Below are 14,978 nucleotides of genomic sequence, written 5' to 3'. Positions count from 1 at the left end.
AAATAATGAATCCTCCTATCCACTCCAAGTCCTAATGGACGATTCTCTCACTTCATTACTTCAAGAGCAATGTGAAGCTCAAAGGAAGACACTAGAACTCATGGCTACCTTGACCGACATAGCAAATAATTTAGCCTCCCAACGCTTGGATACTCAAGGCACTCCCATGGTCACATGTGGAGAATTGAATGAAGAACGTAGCATGATGGAGGGATTAGAAACTTCGGTGGAGAATAAGGAGTGGAATTTTGTATTGGAACAATTGGAGGAAGCCATAATTGTTGAAGAGGAAGAAGTGGTTGAAGACTTAGGAGATGTTGAAAGTTCATGGGAATCTCAAGTCATAGAGCCTCCCTCTAAGAAGCTTGATATTGATGTTGAGGAGGCTAGTGTACAACCTCCAAAGCATATCATGGTTGAATAATTTAGAGAGGTTGATCAAGAAATGGATTCAATCATTAATGAATTTTTATCTATAATTGAATCCTCTCCCATTGGACATGAGATAGAAGTCAAAGAAGAATGTGAACAACCTCCAAGTTCCTTGGCAAGCAATGAGGAAGGAGTGGAAGAAGTATTCAAGCAAGAGGAGGAAAGTAGAAGGACTTATCAAGAGGTGAAAGTTACCAAGGAAGAGTCAAAGGGAGTGGAACTTGCAAGACCATTGGAGGCATCTGCCCCTAAGCCATCACCATTTATTACATCATTCAAGTGGATAAATTTCATATCCCTAAGCTTCATTGTCCCACCTGAATATAATTTCTTGAGACGGATGGTCAACTTAGAAATATTTGTGGATTGAAGAGTAGAAGAGAGATGATTAGTGGTTGGGATTGTAAATCAAGGTTCATTATGGTTGGAAGTTTAAGGTCTAAGTGCAAGGGTTGATATAGTTCTCAATTGAATGGATCTAGGAAGAGGTTTGGGTACATAAATGAGAATTCACAAACCTTGTCACCCGAATGGAAGCATGAAGATCAAGAAGAAAAGGTGTTAACAAACAAGGTTTGGGACCCTGGGATACACATCTACCACCATCAACTTTGGGGCCTTGTCACTTATTTCAATTCGCTTGAAGACTTTATGCGCCTAGTTTGGGATCCCGGAGGACAATGGATATGCAAGCATTGGTGGAGATTCAAGGATGAATACAAGCACAAGCCACCTTGACAAACACCCCATCAATGGTCCAACTTAAGGACTTAAAATAAAAGTGCTAGGTGAGAGACACCCCACCATGGTAACATCTTTTCACTTTTCTCTGTTGTATATATTGGTAAATAAGTTTAATTTCATGTTTAGTTTGATTGGTTGAGTTTATTTGACAGTCTAGTATCTTGAATAAGGTCTGGTGGTGTTTAGATGGCTGTTTGGGTGTTTGGAATACTTGGTTTGGTGCTAGAACTTGAAAAATTTTGAAAAACAGAGAACCTTGTCATGCGTGCGCGTGACCCACGTGTACGCGTGACCCTATATTTTGAGCGCGCTAGGATCGTGTGAGCACTGTGCCATCGTGCGGTCCAGGCAGTGAGTCATGGACGTAGTGCGCGGGAACCGTGCGTCTAGCACAATTTCTTCCCACGCGTACACGTCGCACCCTATTTTCTCTTCTCATGCCTACACGTGCCAGACACACACGCGTTGCATTCCATTCTTCCATCCCACGCATATGCGTGGGCACCCCTATTTCACACACTTCTTTTCTTCTCTTCTCTCCATTTCTTTTCTTCTTTTCTCTTCTTCTCTCTTCTTCCCTCATTCAATCATCATCCACCACCACCATTCACCGTAATCTTCTTTAGTTAGTTGTGAGTTTGTTAGTAGTTAATTAGTTAGTTTAATTTTCTCTTTTGGTGCTAAGTGTTGGATTATTAATTTGATCTATTTCTTGTTGCTGAAATTATTCATTGTTGAATTCCTTTATTGAGGTCGTAACTTATTCCACAACCACCACCACCTCCAATGCAAAATTTATTATCCCACCAGATCTACTCCTTTACTCTCACCTCTCCCATATAACTGTATTTTGCCACAATCACCACAATTTAAATTACAATAACAATTCTAGGTCTACAATTGAAGCTTCAGGAACCAACCCATTGCCCTAACTTCACTGTCACGTCCCTCACACTCTCGTACCTCAACCTTACTGCTTCTTCCACACTCAGCTCAACATTTGCGATTAGCATAACCGCCACAAATCCTAACGAACACATCTCATTCTCCTATGATCCTACCTCCATCTCGATCCTCTTCGATGACATTGACATCAGCAACGACATTATCCCCGTCTTTGACCTTGGAAAGAAGAATACGATGGTGCTAAAGACAATGATTTTGAGCTTAATAAAATTAAGAGAGAGAGAGAGAGAGAGAGCAACCATAGTTTTGTAGTAAGCTTTAGTGGAGGCCTCGATTTGGTGGGCTATGGTAGAGACCTCATCGAAGGTCATGGTTTCGTAGTGCTTAGAGGGCACAACTAGATTTATTCCTTGTCACCTTTGAAATAATAACGCGTGGAGGTTAATTAAGTTAAAACTACTTGGTTGGATTTGATAGGTTAAATGAATTAGATTTTGAGATTAATTGTTTCCATAAATGTTATATTTTATTAATTTAAATAAAAAAATCTCCACAAAAATAAAAAATAAAAAAAATTATTTAAATAAGAAAGAAGCCCTTCCTTGTTCCTACAATATATTAAGCCGAAAAAGCAGCCTCTGTCAGGGTGGCCGATCGAATCAGTACAAAATCTGATTCATGCTCATTGACACACTGTCTCAGTATCTGTCAGTTTTCCCTTTACTCTCCCTTTAATTTCCTAAGCACCGTAATCACTCCACATATTAAAGCGTGTGCGTAGAGACACACAGTAAAAACACAGAGAGGAAAGTAAGAAATACCAATCACTGATCCTACAGAGTGAACCCAAAACCCAAAGCCATAATAGACACCGAGCCAGAGGAGAGAGCAGGGAACATCATGAGCTGTGTGTCTTCGTTTTTGTAAATTTGTACCACAAGCAACCCAACAACAAGCACCACAAAATTCACACGCATCCTCATTCTCTTTCTCTCAACGAGGTAGTGGTTGTGCTCACTCACTTCTCCTTTCATTTCTTCTGTTTCTCATTTGATCTGATCTCACACCAAATTGGTTTTGCGTTTTTCTCTTTCTGTTAGATCGTACTGAAGCTGAATTCGCTCTTCTTTTGTCAAATGAAAGGAGTTTGAAATTCAGTTACTACTTTTGAAGTTGAACTACCTTTGCTAGCTTCAACTGCAAAAGTATTTTCTATCATTGTTCTGTTAATATCTACCAACTCATAGTACCAAAACTTTACCTTTTGATTACAACTCAAGTAGTCAAGTTATTATTATTATTATTATTTTTATTTAATTTTCAACGTTTTTTACGGGTTGGTTTTTATGATTGTTGGTACATATCCATTTCAGCACTGGTGGTCCGTGATGGGATCTAGTGCGGTGATTTAATTAATGCTCTTCCTTGTCCTCACTCCCTTGTTTTTAATTCTCTTACGTGAAACTAAAAAAATAATAATTGTATAAAACAATTATTTATTTCAAAATATTCTGAATTTGCTTTGAAAGTACTCTTACTCTGTTCTGATTGAACAACTTCAAGATTCACACGGTTTCTCTAATTTATTTATTAATTAATTAATTTTAGTTTCAGGTTTGCGTTTGCGCTAGTGGCAGTGGTGAATGGTGCTGAAATAACACACTTCCATTGGTTTCTTGGTGTATCCATCCATATATTGTTCTAACCATATAGCATTTATTTAAGTAGTTGAGGCTTCTTTTTGCAACTGTTTTTGGGTTTGGTCATTGAATCAATGTCAAGACCTCTTCAGAGAGGTGTTTCTGGGATTCAGATCCCTGATTCCCAATCCAAAGAGAAAACAGAAAAAGAAGATTTGGATAAAAAGGCTCCCTCAGATCAAAGCCCTTCTTCTTTATCGCTTAGATTCCCTTTGAGGCTGCTCTTTGCAGATAATAATAATAGTAACAATTCACCTTCAAAATATGGCAACATCACAGACAATGGTTTTGCTTCTGATCCATTCATTGTTGGGTCCCCAAGAAGTCGGCTTAACTTGTTGCATTTCTTGAAGTTCAGTTTGCTGCTCATAGTTGTTCTTGCACTTACTGGATCCTTTTGGTGGACATTGTCGATTTCTTCCTCGTCGAGGGGTCATGTTTACCATGGTTACAGGAGGCTCCAAGAGAGGCTTGTTTCGGATTTGTTGGATATTGGTGAGTTTACTCGCGGTCCTGCTAAGTTAAAGGAATTGGAATTTTGTTCTCAGGAGTTTGAGAACTATGTTCCTTGCTTTAATGTTTCTGAGAACTTGGCTTTGGGAAATTCTGATGGCAATGAGCTTGATCGGCAATGTGGCCGCGAGCTCAGGCAAAATTGTTTGGTGCTTACGCCGGTGAATTATAAGATTCCGCTTAGGTGGCCTACTGGAAGAGATGTTATATGGGTAGCTAATGTGAAAATCACTGCACAGGAGGTTCTTTCTTCTGGGAGCTTGACAAAGAGGTGATTGATGTGAATCTTTTCTAATCACTATGGTAATGATGCTATCTTTGAGGTACTGAAATTTTCATTTGTGGATGCAGGATGATGATGCTTGATGAAGAGCAAATTTCCTTTCGCTCGGCTTCTCTCATGTTTGATGGCGTCGAAGACTACTCGCATCAAATTGCGGAAATGGTTGGACTTAGAAATGAGTCTAGCTTCCTACAAGCCGGGGTAAATTCATTTGTCCTATCTGTTGAAATGGATAGATTCAGTGTTTGTTGCCTGAACTTTTTGGTACTTTAATCCATCGTATTTGTATTTCATGAGTTTGACACATGCTTAAATAGAATTCAGCATACTTAATTGCCTCTAATTTGCTACTTAAGTGTGCTGAGTAAGACAGTGTTCTGATGACTTTAAGCTGATTCTAACAATAATAGTATTAAAATTATTTATATATTAAGGATCTCATTGTTATCTTCACTTAATAATCAATGAATGTTGAAATGATAACCTTATATTGATCTTGATAGGATTTCTGCTAGATTTTTCTGATAGTTTACGATGGCATTGAGTTTGAACCGAGTTCATAGTGTGCACTATTATGCGCCGGAAATGTTATTTTATTGAGATATTAGCATCCTAAAATATCTAAAATTTTTAGGTTCGAACAATACTGGATATTGGCTGTGGCTATGGTAGCTTTGGTGCGCACCTCTTTCAGAGTCAACTTTTGACGATGTGCGTAGCAAACTATGAGCCTTCAGGAAGTCAAGTTCAGCTTACACTTGAGAGGGGTCTTCCAGCCATGGTTGCTTCTTTCACTTCAACACAGTTGCCATATCCATCGCTGTCCTTTGATATGTTACACTGTGCAAGATGTGGCATTGATTGGGACCAGAAAGGTATCTTTCATATTTTCAACCCATGCTATTTTTTGTTGATGAGTGCTTCTTTTATGTTTATTCCAGAAACATTTATTTCTAGAATATTTATGTGGTTCAAAACTAAATGATTTATTACTCAATGTCATTCAAAGAAGAAAATAAAGTCACGTTTGAATTGAAATCCTTTGTTTGATTCATTAATAAGCTTTTGGCTGGCTATCCATTTTGGACGTTGGAACTGGGAATCTGATGATTTTTTACAGCTTCGGATCATGACTTTTATGTTGGATTTTGTTCATTTCCTGGCACTTTGTAATGTTATTGATATACAATTCTTGGTATAGGTGGCATTTTCTTGATTGAGGCTGATAGGCTTCTAAGACCTGGTGGATACTTTGTCTGGACATCGCCACTTACAAATGCTCGAAACAAAGAGAGTCAGAAAAGGTGGAAGTCTGTACAGGATTTTGCACAAAGTATTTGCTGGGAAATGTTGTCCCAGCAAGATGAAACTGCCGTATGGAAGAAAACTAGTAAAAAGAGTTGCTATAGTTCAAGGTAACAATACAGTACATGCATTTACGATTTCCATATCCTTAGAAGCGGTTTCTGGTAAATAGATTTTATGCCATGTGTATACATTTGCTTACCATTTCAACATGGTCCTGATTCTTAGCATTGCCTATTTTTACAACCAGAAAGCCTGGTTCTGGTCCTTCTTTGTGTGGTAAAAGTCGTGATATAGAGACTCCATATTATCGAGTACTGCAAAATTGCATAGGAGGAACACAGAATAGCCGTTGGATTCCAATTGAAAAAAGAGAAACGTGGCCTTCTCGAGCTAACTTGAACAAGAACGAGCTTGCAGTCCATGGTAATTGTTACTGTCTTCAAACTCTTATCTATTGAGCTCTTAGGGAAAGTGATTTCATTGTACTACCTTGCTGAATCGAATAGTTATGTTGGACTTACACTGTCCATGTTTAAATATGTCAGGGTTGCAGTCTGATGAACTTGCCGAGGACACTGATAGCTGGAAAACAGCAGTCAACAATTATTGGTCGCTCCTGTCGCCTTTAATATTTTCTGATCATCCGAAGAGGCCGGGCGAAGAGGACCCATCACCTCCTTACAACATGTTCAGGAATGTGCTCGACATGAATGCCGAGTTTGGTGGTTTCAATTTGGCATTGTTGCAAGCTAAAAAGTCTGTCTGGGTCATGAATGTGGTTTCAATGAGTGGGCCAAACCATCTTCCTTTGATCCAGGACAGAGGTTTCGTTGGCATTCTGCATGATTGGTATTTTAATCTCTCTTACCTTTCTTCTTATTCAACTATTCTTGAAGAGCAATACTACATGACTAAAAAAATTTATTATCTTTGACCAACACTTGGCCTACAAAGGTATTTTTATACTAAATTTTAAACCTTTAATCCTAAATCCTAATAGTATAAAAATAAAGTGTTAGCTCAAAGTATTGGCTAATATTGTTAAAAAGTGTTTGCCCCTAACATTTCTCATTTCTAAATGTGAATATCGTGATTCTCTTCCATCAATCCCTTTTTGTTGGCTGCATCTGGTTTAGATGCACTGCTGAATTCTTCCTTAGTGAGACTTCATTATAACAGACAAATCAATTCTTACATGGTGCATTATTCTTTTGAAATTTTTTTTTCCAATTACCAGCACTGCTCAGGATTTTGATGAGTTCTTATGAAGAATAGTTTTCAGCAAATTGTAGTTTCTGTACAAACATGATTTTTCGGTGGTTTGTAGGTGTGAGGCATTTCCATCATACCCTAGAACCTATGACTTGGTGCATGCAGCAGGACTTTTATCCCTTGAATTCGCCAAGCCCCGCAGATGCACTATGCTTGATCTGTTCATTGAAATTGACAGATTGCTTCGCCCAGAGGTATGTCAACTAAATATTCGGATTTTACTTGTCCATGGGAATTTCCCTCCTTTTTGTTGCTTTCATTATTGTTGAGAGTATCTATGATAGTTCAAAGAGTTAAAACGGTTCTCATGATCACTGCATATTATTATGTAATATAATATGATTGTGAAGCTGCTGATATTGGTTATTTAATTATGTTTGCAGGGTTGGGTTATCATTCGAGATACAGTTCCTTTAGTAGAATCAGCAAGAGCTCTAACGACTCAGCTGAAGTGGGATGCAAGGGTGATTGAAACCGAAAGTGACAGTGATCAAAGATTGCTGATCTGCCAGAAACCTTTCTACAAGAGACAATCAAGCTAATTCAAGAATATTGAATTGAAGGGCAATAATATTCATATATATTCATTCCACCCATGAAATGTTTTTCATTTTGTATTATCATAAAAATCTCAACCATAGAAAATTGGGCATTGAAAAAATTTTGGACACAGGATGCCAAAAAGAAGAGGAAGGGGGGAATAAAGAAAGAAAATATAGAGGAAATAGTATAATCCTTGTACATTTCCTATGTAGCCGTAAGGTGTGCATAGGGCCAATGTAATTACCAAAGAAGTCGCAGGAGCTGATATGAAAAAAGTATACTGGTAGATTTACTTTTCTATGATATATGTTTGATTATAGATACACAAAATTAAATTGGGTGATGGTTATAGAATAAGTTACTGCTATTTATTGTGGTGTATAAATTATGATAATGTTCTGCATCAATTCCACTTTATATTTATAGAATTATTCCTCTTCAAATGCCATTTTGTAGTGTCCTTGAAATGTACCTTGTAAAGGCTTGGTAACAACGGGATAGTTTGTCAAGTGCTGAGAGAAATCCTCTATATTCATTTTGTTTTTGCATATTAAATTAATACATGCGACTTTATTTGTTAAATAGAATGAGTTTCTCATATTGGAGAAATTTGGATTCACCTCGCGTTAGATTGGTTAGATACATTAATTGATAACGACTGTGTTTTATTCTGTCATTATGGAAGGTTAACTCTTTGATTTTTTTTAGACCAAATAAAAAAATTTGTCAAAGAAATCCTCTATTTTCATATCTCTTTTTATTTTGTGTAGAGGTCTTCTTCTTGCTACACAAGGTAGAACAAAGTAGCCCGATCTAAGGTATCCAGATTCATAGGTGTTGTTCTAAGGTTAACTACATTCTCTTTGCTGATGACTCGATCCTATTCTGCAAAGCTAATTTTGAGGTTTGTGAAAATGTCTTGAGTTTATTGAATATTTATGAAAGCGGCAATGGTCAAAAGGTGAATCTCAACAAGTCTGTTGTGTTCTTCACCATAATACCTCTGCCTCTGCTCGTACTCAATTAGCTAACTTGCTTAATATTGATCACATTGGAGCCCAAAATAAATATCTTGCTTGCCCTGTATGATCTTTAAATAAAAAGACAACGTTTATCATTATCAAGTAGAAAGCCTGAAAGTGAATTCAGGGGTAGAAATTCGGGTAGTAGACAAGTTCTACTTAAGCCTGTTGGTGAAGTCATCCTGGTCTAACATTCTCGTGCTTTAAGCTACTAGACAACCTTATTTCAGACACCAAACTTAATACTTTGCTTGTCCTCAAGCAAAAGAAAATAGAAAGGAACAGAATTGTATTAAATGAAGTGAGGTTAAATTCTTTTTGAAGTTCATGTCCTTCTAGGAAGTGGGGTTTAACAACCTCTGTGATCATCTTGGATTTTCTTTATCTTCAATGAGTTTTGCACTCCTAGGAATAGATGATCCCTGAGAGTTAAGACTCGGATAGTATTATGAGATCCTTTTCTAAGCTTTAGATTGATCCTTGAATCCTTGTTTCACATCAGAGAGCTTTTCAGGTTGACAACTCTAAATGCTCCATTTTAAAGGAAACTCTTGATTGTGGGAATTCGATCGGTAACCCGACCGGGTGATGAGGCATTCCTCGAATTTAATTACCCGAGCCACTCCTTGATACGTTCACACCACAAGCATATAGTCAAAGATTTTAAATTTCCCGCCATCGATGTCGAGAATCGCTTTGGGTTTCTAAATGCTCTGTCTCAAGGGAACTCTTGATGGTGGGTTTTTAATCGATAATCGCGAACTAGTTGGTTCAAGTTATCGGATGATAAAGCACCCCTTGGTCTAATCACTCGAGCCCTGTCCTTGGACAATCACACCACAGACACATAGTAGGGCTCTTTAACCATTGATCCTCAGAGTTTTGCAACCTTTGATTTTCTTGATTTTCTTTCTTTGTTCTGTTGGTTGCTATTTCTTTTCTCTCTTTCTTTTCTTTCTTTTTCAAGTCAAGTTCAAGGATATTTTCTTTTCGTCATAGATCTCATAATATTTTTCTAAGACTCATGCTCAGAAGGAATCATCTTTTCCTTTTATGCAATATCATTATTTTGTGGCTCAGTCCATAAAAATCACAAATATATACCACCACTATTCATAAATGGACTTTGTTAATAGGATTTAGCCTTCTTCCATATAAGCAACTCTCCTTTCATATGATTAGAGTGCTTGGGAGGAAAGTACAAGTAGTAGTTAGGTGGACAAAACAAAGGATAAGGCAACACAATTAAAGCAAATGCAACAACATAAAGCAAGGCAAACAAATTATAAAAATATAAAGAGATGGGTAATAAAAGTAAAAAGGGAATTTGATAACCTTGTTCATCATTATTGCCTCCCTCATCATCATCTTCTTCTTGTGCTCCCCTTGGTTCCCAAATTCCTGCCTTCGATTGACTAGCTTTACCTTTTGGGTTCCAAAGGCCACGGGCTTTTATTTCTCTCTCCCTCCACTCAGCACACTCCTTGTTTAGCCTCTTAACCTCCTTCCTACAGATGTGGGATACTTTTTTCATATGGAGTGATGTTTGGGTATGCTGCATTTTGAGCCGAAGTATATTAGTTCATCTTGGCATGCATGTGAAGTCGCCAAGATTCTTCAGCGTCATACCGAGCTTCGTAGAGTGCCTTGTATTCTTGGAACTCTTTGTGATTTGCCCTCTACAAGGCCCTGAAATCTTGAAATTCTTTGTGATGGACTTCTTGCAAGATTTTTTGCTCTTGGAACTCTCTCATGAATTGTGCTTGTTGTGCAAAAAGTTCTTGTATTGTGGAATACATTTATTGCCACTCTACTCCTTGTTGTGGAGGGACCTAAGACTGTGGTTCACCCTGATTGTGAGCTTCTTAATCCTCGTGCTCTTCCTCTTGAACTCCCTCGGCTTCTTCTTCTTGGGCCTCTTGAGGAGGTTGTGCTCTTACCTTTTTCATTGTCTTCTTAGTGATTGGGTTTCCTAGTAAAATCAGAATGTCATTCTCTATGAAAGTGCCAGCCATTTCACAGAGACGATAAATAATGCTAGGGAATCACAGTAGAGATCTTGAGCTTGGGTTGGAAGAAAAGTGGTATATCTCATTTTGAATTAATTTGTCAATTATCACCTCTTGACTGATCATGATGCAGTGAATCATGATTGCTCTAGCAACAGTAAGTTTAGATCGGTTACTTATGGGTGAGATTGAACGATATACAAACTCCATCCAACCCCTTGTAATTGGCTTGAGCTCACTCCTTCTCAATGGAGTGCCTTGCCCGAAGCTCCCATGATCCATTGTGCACCCGGCAAGGTAAGATCTCGGATCACTTCATAAAGTCTTGGATCATGCTTTTTTCTCTCTGTGTATGTCACTTCTGATGATGATAAAGTTGATATTCTCAACCTAAGGATCCTTCAGATGCTCTCAGGGCTAAAATCAATTTCCTTGCCTTTCACAAGGCTTTTGTAGTTTAGAGGTCTTTCATCATGTGTTTGTGCATTGGTGAGGGATGCATTAGCATAGAATTCTTGGATCAAAATTTGCCCCACCCTTAGAATAGGGTCACATAGAACTTGCCACTTTCTCATCCCAATTTGATCCATGATTTTAGGGTACTCCCTCCTTCTTAGATGCAAAGGTCCTTTAGAAATAATCTTCTTGCCACACATAGCAATATAAAAGAGATTTTCATAAAAGCTGAAGAAGAACCTTGTGGAATCATATAAAGCTGCCATTGGTTCCTTTCCCTTTCTTTTATTTAAAGCAGAGGCTTTCTTAGGGGCCATGATATTTTATGTAGCTCACTAGATCAAAACTAATACTAAACTTAGAGGATTTGTATGTCCCCAAACAAAGAAAAAAAAAGATAGAACGGGAAGTAAAAGAAGGAAGGTTGGAAAATAAGTGAATGGTGATGACAATGAAGTGAGGGATGTGGAGGCTACGATGATAGTGATAAAATAGGGTAAGAAGTTTGATGCAAAAAGAGATAAGGGATGGTGGTATTTATAGTAATGGAGAGTTGTGAAATGAATGATGAGGATTGAAAGTGGGCATCCAAGGGATGCATGGAGGTGGAGGTGTGTCCAAGGGTTTAAAGAAGATAAGGACAAACGTGTATGGGTTATGGTGTTGGATGAGTCATAGCCTAGGGAAAGAAGAACCAATGCATGTGCCTTGATCAAAACAATAGTGATGATGATGAAGCTTGCAGAAATTCTCTGATTCCTTGAGTGGTCATAAGCACTACAAACAAAAATGAATTCAAGTGATAAAAAGGAGGGAAAACAAATATAAAATGAAAGAAAAAATATATGCATGAAGTACATAAGGTTAGGAGCTAGGGTTGCATATTGGTTGTATGCATGCATGGAGGCCACCAGACCAAACTTAGGTTTGGTTGTGGTGTAAACAAAATTAAACTAAAATGATAATGCATGCATGAATAGTTGAGCTTAAAAGGATGTCCCAAGGGTGCACTATGATGTATGACGTGGTACTCTAGGGCTTTCACATTGCACACAGCTTAATTAATGTCCCTGAGAAGTTGTCCTAGTGTATGGCGTAGGATGCTAGGGTTTTCATGTGTTACATGAGAATGATTAACATCCCTGGGAGTATCTTTTAATACATGGCGTGGTATGTGACAAGTTTCACATTGCACGTGAGGAAATCAAGTTCCTGGGATGCATCTATGAGTTGTAGTATGGTACGTGGTGTAATTCACGTGGCACGTGAATTGACAAAGGGTCCCTGGGAATATGGTATGAGCTTGGCGTGGGACATAGCAATTTTCACGTGGGATGTAAAATTCAACTTGTACGTACGCACAGGTTGTGCATATGCACAAATCCCTAAAATGCTCCCCTCATGCGTACACATACGTCGTGCGTACTCATGGCCTCCATTTGGCGTGGGACGTGGAGTTTCTCACGTTGCACGTAGGGACTATAGAATGCCCTTGGAAGTGTCAAATTCAACCACATTGTTCGTGGTTGTTTCACATACCACGTAGGGCCTTAACAGAAGCTTTGTGAATCAAAATTTTTGTTCCCCCTGGTACGTGAAATAGTGGCGTGCCACGTGAAAACTCCACCACACTAAACTTAGCTTGGATCATGTGTCAACACACCAATTTCCTGCACCAAACTCATATGAATGGTCATGCATATTATGAAAGAAGATAGTAAGTAAGAATTAAGTAAAGAAAAAAACAAAATCAAATGATACTAAGTATTAGGTTGCCTCCCAACAAGCACTTCTTTAACGTCGCTAGCTTGATGGTTCACCCCTCTAGGTGAGGAGTTGTCTGGTCCTTTGACGATCAATCTCGTCTCCAAGATAATGCTTGAGTCGCTGACTATTGACAGTGAAAGCTCTCCCTGAATTGCCTTCCATAATATCCACATGACCATAGGGTGAGACCTTGTTGATAGTAAAAGGTCCTGACCATTTAGATTTTAACTTTCCAAGAAAAAGTTTTAACCTTTAATAGTATAGGAGTACTAATTGTCCAGGCTCAAAGGTCCTTGAGGCTATCCTCTTGTCATGCCACATCTTGGTCTTCTTTTTATAGAGCCTTGAATTCTCATAGGCTTCCATCCGAAAATCATCAAGTTCATTAAGTTGGAGGAGCCGTTTCTCCCTAGCTGCCTTTGCATCAAAGTTCAGAAACTTTGTTACCCAATAAGCTCTGCGCTCTAGTTCTACTGGCAGGTGACAGGCCTTGCCGTAGACAAGCTGATAAGGTGACATCCCAATCGGAGTCTTGAAGGCTGTGCGGTAAGCGCAGAGGGCATCTTCAATCTTCCTGGCCCAATTCTTCTTTGAGGCACCCACATTGAGTTCTCTATTAGAGAACTCTACTTGGCCACTTGTTTGCGGATGATAAGGAGTGGCTACTTTATACTAAACACCATATCTCAAGAAGAAGCGCATCTAACTGTTTATTGCAAAAGTGGCTGCCGCCATCAGTGATCAAGGTTCGGAGAACACCAAACCTACTAAAGATATACTTAAGAAAAATCATCACCACCTTAGCATCATTAATGGCCAAAGGTGCAGCTTCTACCCATTTAGAGACATAGTCAACAACCACCAAGATGTAGTTGTTGGAGTAAGAAGAAGGGAATGGTCTCATAAAGTCTATGCCCGAAACATCAAACAATTCAACCTCCAAAATAGGATTCAGAGGCAATTCATTTTTCTTGGGCAAGCTGTAAGCTCTTTGGCAAGAGTCACACTTGTTTACAAACTCTTTTGCATCCTTGAAGAGTGAGGGCCGGTAAAATTCGCATTGAAGGACCTTTGTCGTTGTCCTTTCTCAACCAAAATGCCCACCATACTCGGAATCATGGAAATGCCAGAGAATCTGTGGAATCTCTTCCTCTGAAATACATCTCCAGATGGTTCCGTCCAAACACCTTTTGAATAAATATGGATCATTGATGAGTCCATATTTGACGATATATTTTGGCTTGATTTGAATGTATTTCATCATATAAACTCACACTTAATCACCAAAATAGCATACTTTTGCGTTTGATCTCTAAATTGGACTTAAATGGGAAAACATGCATTTTTGTGCTTAAATTAGTGATTTTAATCCCACTTTTATGCCATTCGATGCCATGACATGTTTGTTGAGTGATTTTAGGTCCTAGAGGCAAGATTGGTAAGGCAAAAGTGGAAGGAAGCATGTATAAAGGGAGAACACATGAAGAAAATAAAGGAGAAGCACACAGCCATGTGTGCGTATGCACAGCATCCAGTGCGTGCACACGAGAAGGAAATCAGCATGCGTGCGTACGCACAACACTCTGTGCGCACGCACTAGTGAAAATTCAGCGAAGTGTGCGTACGCACACATCTGTGCGTTCGCACAGGTATCAACACGTGACTTCATTAATGAAGCACGTGGCTTGCGATTTTGGGGCTCTTTTGGCCCATTTCTAAAGTGCTGAAGACTGGTTTGAGGTGCTATATGTAGGGGCAACAACACATATCAAGGGGAGCTCATTTGAGATTAGAAAAAAATACATAGTAGGAGTAGGAGTAGTGTAGCATACAAATTCTCTCTTAGGGTTTTAATTAGGTTTTCAATGTAGCGTTTTATAGTTCAATTTTGATCTTGGATTTGGCAATCTCATTGTAAGTATTTCTTTAATTTCTCTTTTATTACACTACTTGTTCTACACTTTCATATATTTTGATTTCCGTTGTCAATATATGTATAGTTTTGCAATTTTGAGTTTTGGTT

General features: G+C 38.5%; 1 protein-coding gene and 1 long non-coding RNA gene across 3 annotated transcripts; one reads left to right on the top strand and one right to left on the bottom strand.

Annotated features, from left to right (window-relative positions):
* Positions 1–2,692: 2,692 nt before the first annotated feature.
* LOC107609114 (putative pectin methyltransferase QUA2) lies at positions 2,693–8,144 on the top strand. 2 transcript variants are annotated; one of them, XM_088492800.1, is made up of 9 exons: positions 2,693–3,083; positions 3,697–4,566; positions 4,647–4,779; positions 5,213–5,453; positions 5,780–5,993; positions 6,134–6,309; positions 6,432–6,735; positions 7,214–7,352; positions 7,542–8,144. In XM_088492800.1, exons 2-9 carry the CDS (start codon positions 3,857–3,859, stop codon positions 7,698–7,700), a joined length of 2,076 nt encoding a protein of 691 aa, XP_088348926.1. In that variant the 5' UTR covers positions 2,693–3,083; positions 3,697–3,856; the 3' UTR covers positions 7,701–8,144. The 2 variants fall into 2 exon arrangements, with proteins under 2 accessions (XP_088348926.1, XP_016166437.1); XM_016310951.3 differs by having other exon boundaries at positions 2,695–3,083; positions 3,691–4,566.
* A 1,689-nt stretch (positions 8,145–9,833) lies between these two features.
* On the bottom strand, positions 9,834–12,319 carry LOC110265183 (uncharacterized). Its single transcript, XR_002351523.2, has 2 exons — positions 10,844–12,319; positions 9,834–10,695 (listed from the first exon to the last, which is right to left on the bottom strand). It is a non-coding gene; the product is annotated as an uncharacterized LOC110265183 (long non-coding RNA).
* Positions 12,320–14,978: the final 2,659 nt, after the last annotated feature.

The sequence above is a fragment of the Arachis ipaensis genome, chromosome B7, assembly GCF_059453495.1.
Source record: "Arachis ipaensis isolate K30076 ecotype BB chromosome B7, ASM5945349v1, whole genome shotgun sequence".
Classification (NCBI taxonomy): domain Eukaryota; kingdom Viridiplantae; phylum Streptophyta; class Magnoliopsida; order Fabales; family Fabaceae; genus Arachis; species Arachis ipaensis.
This window is presented reverse-complemented; position numbering and strand designations above follow the sequence as displayed.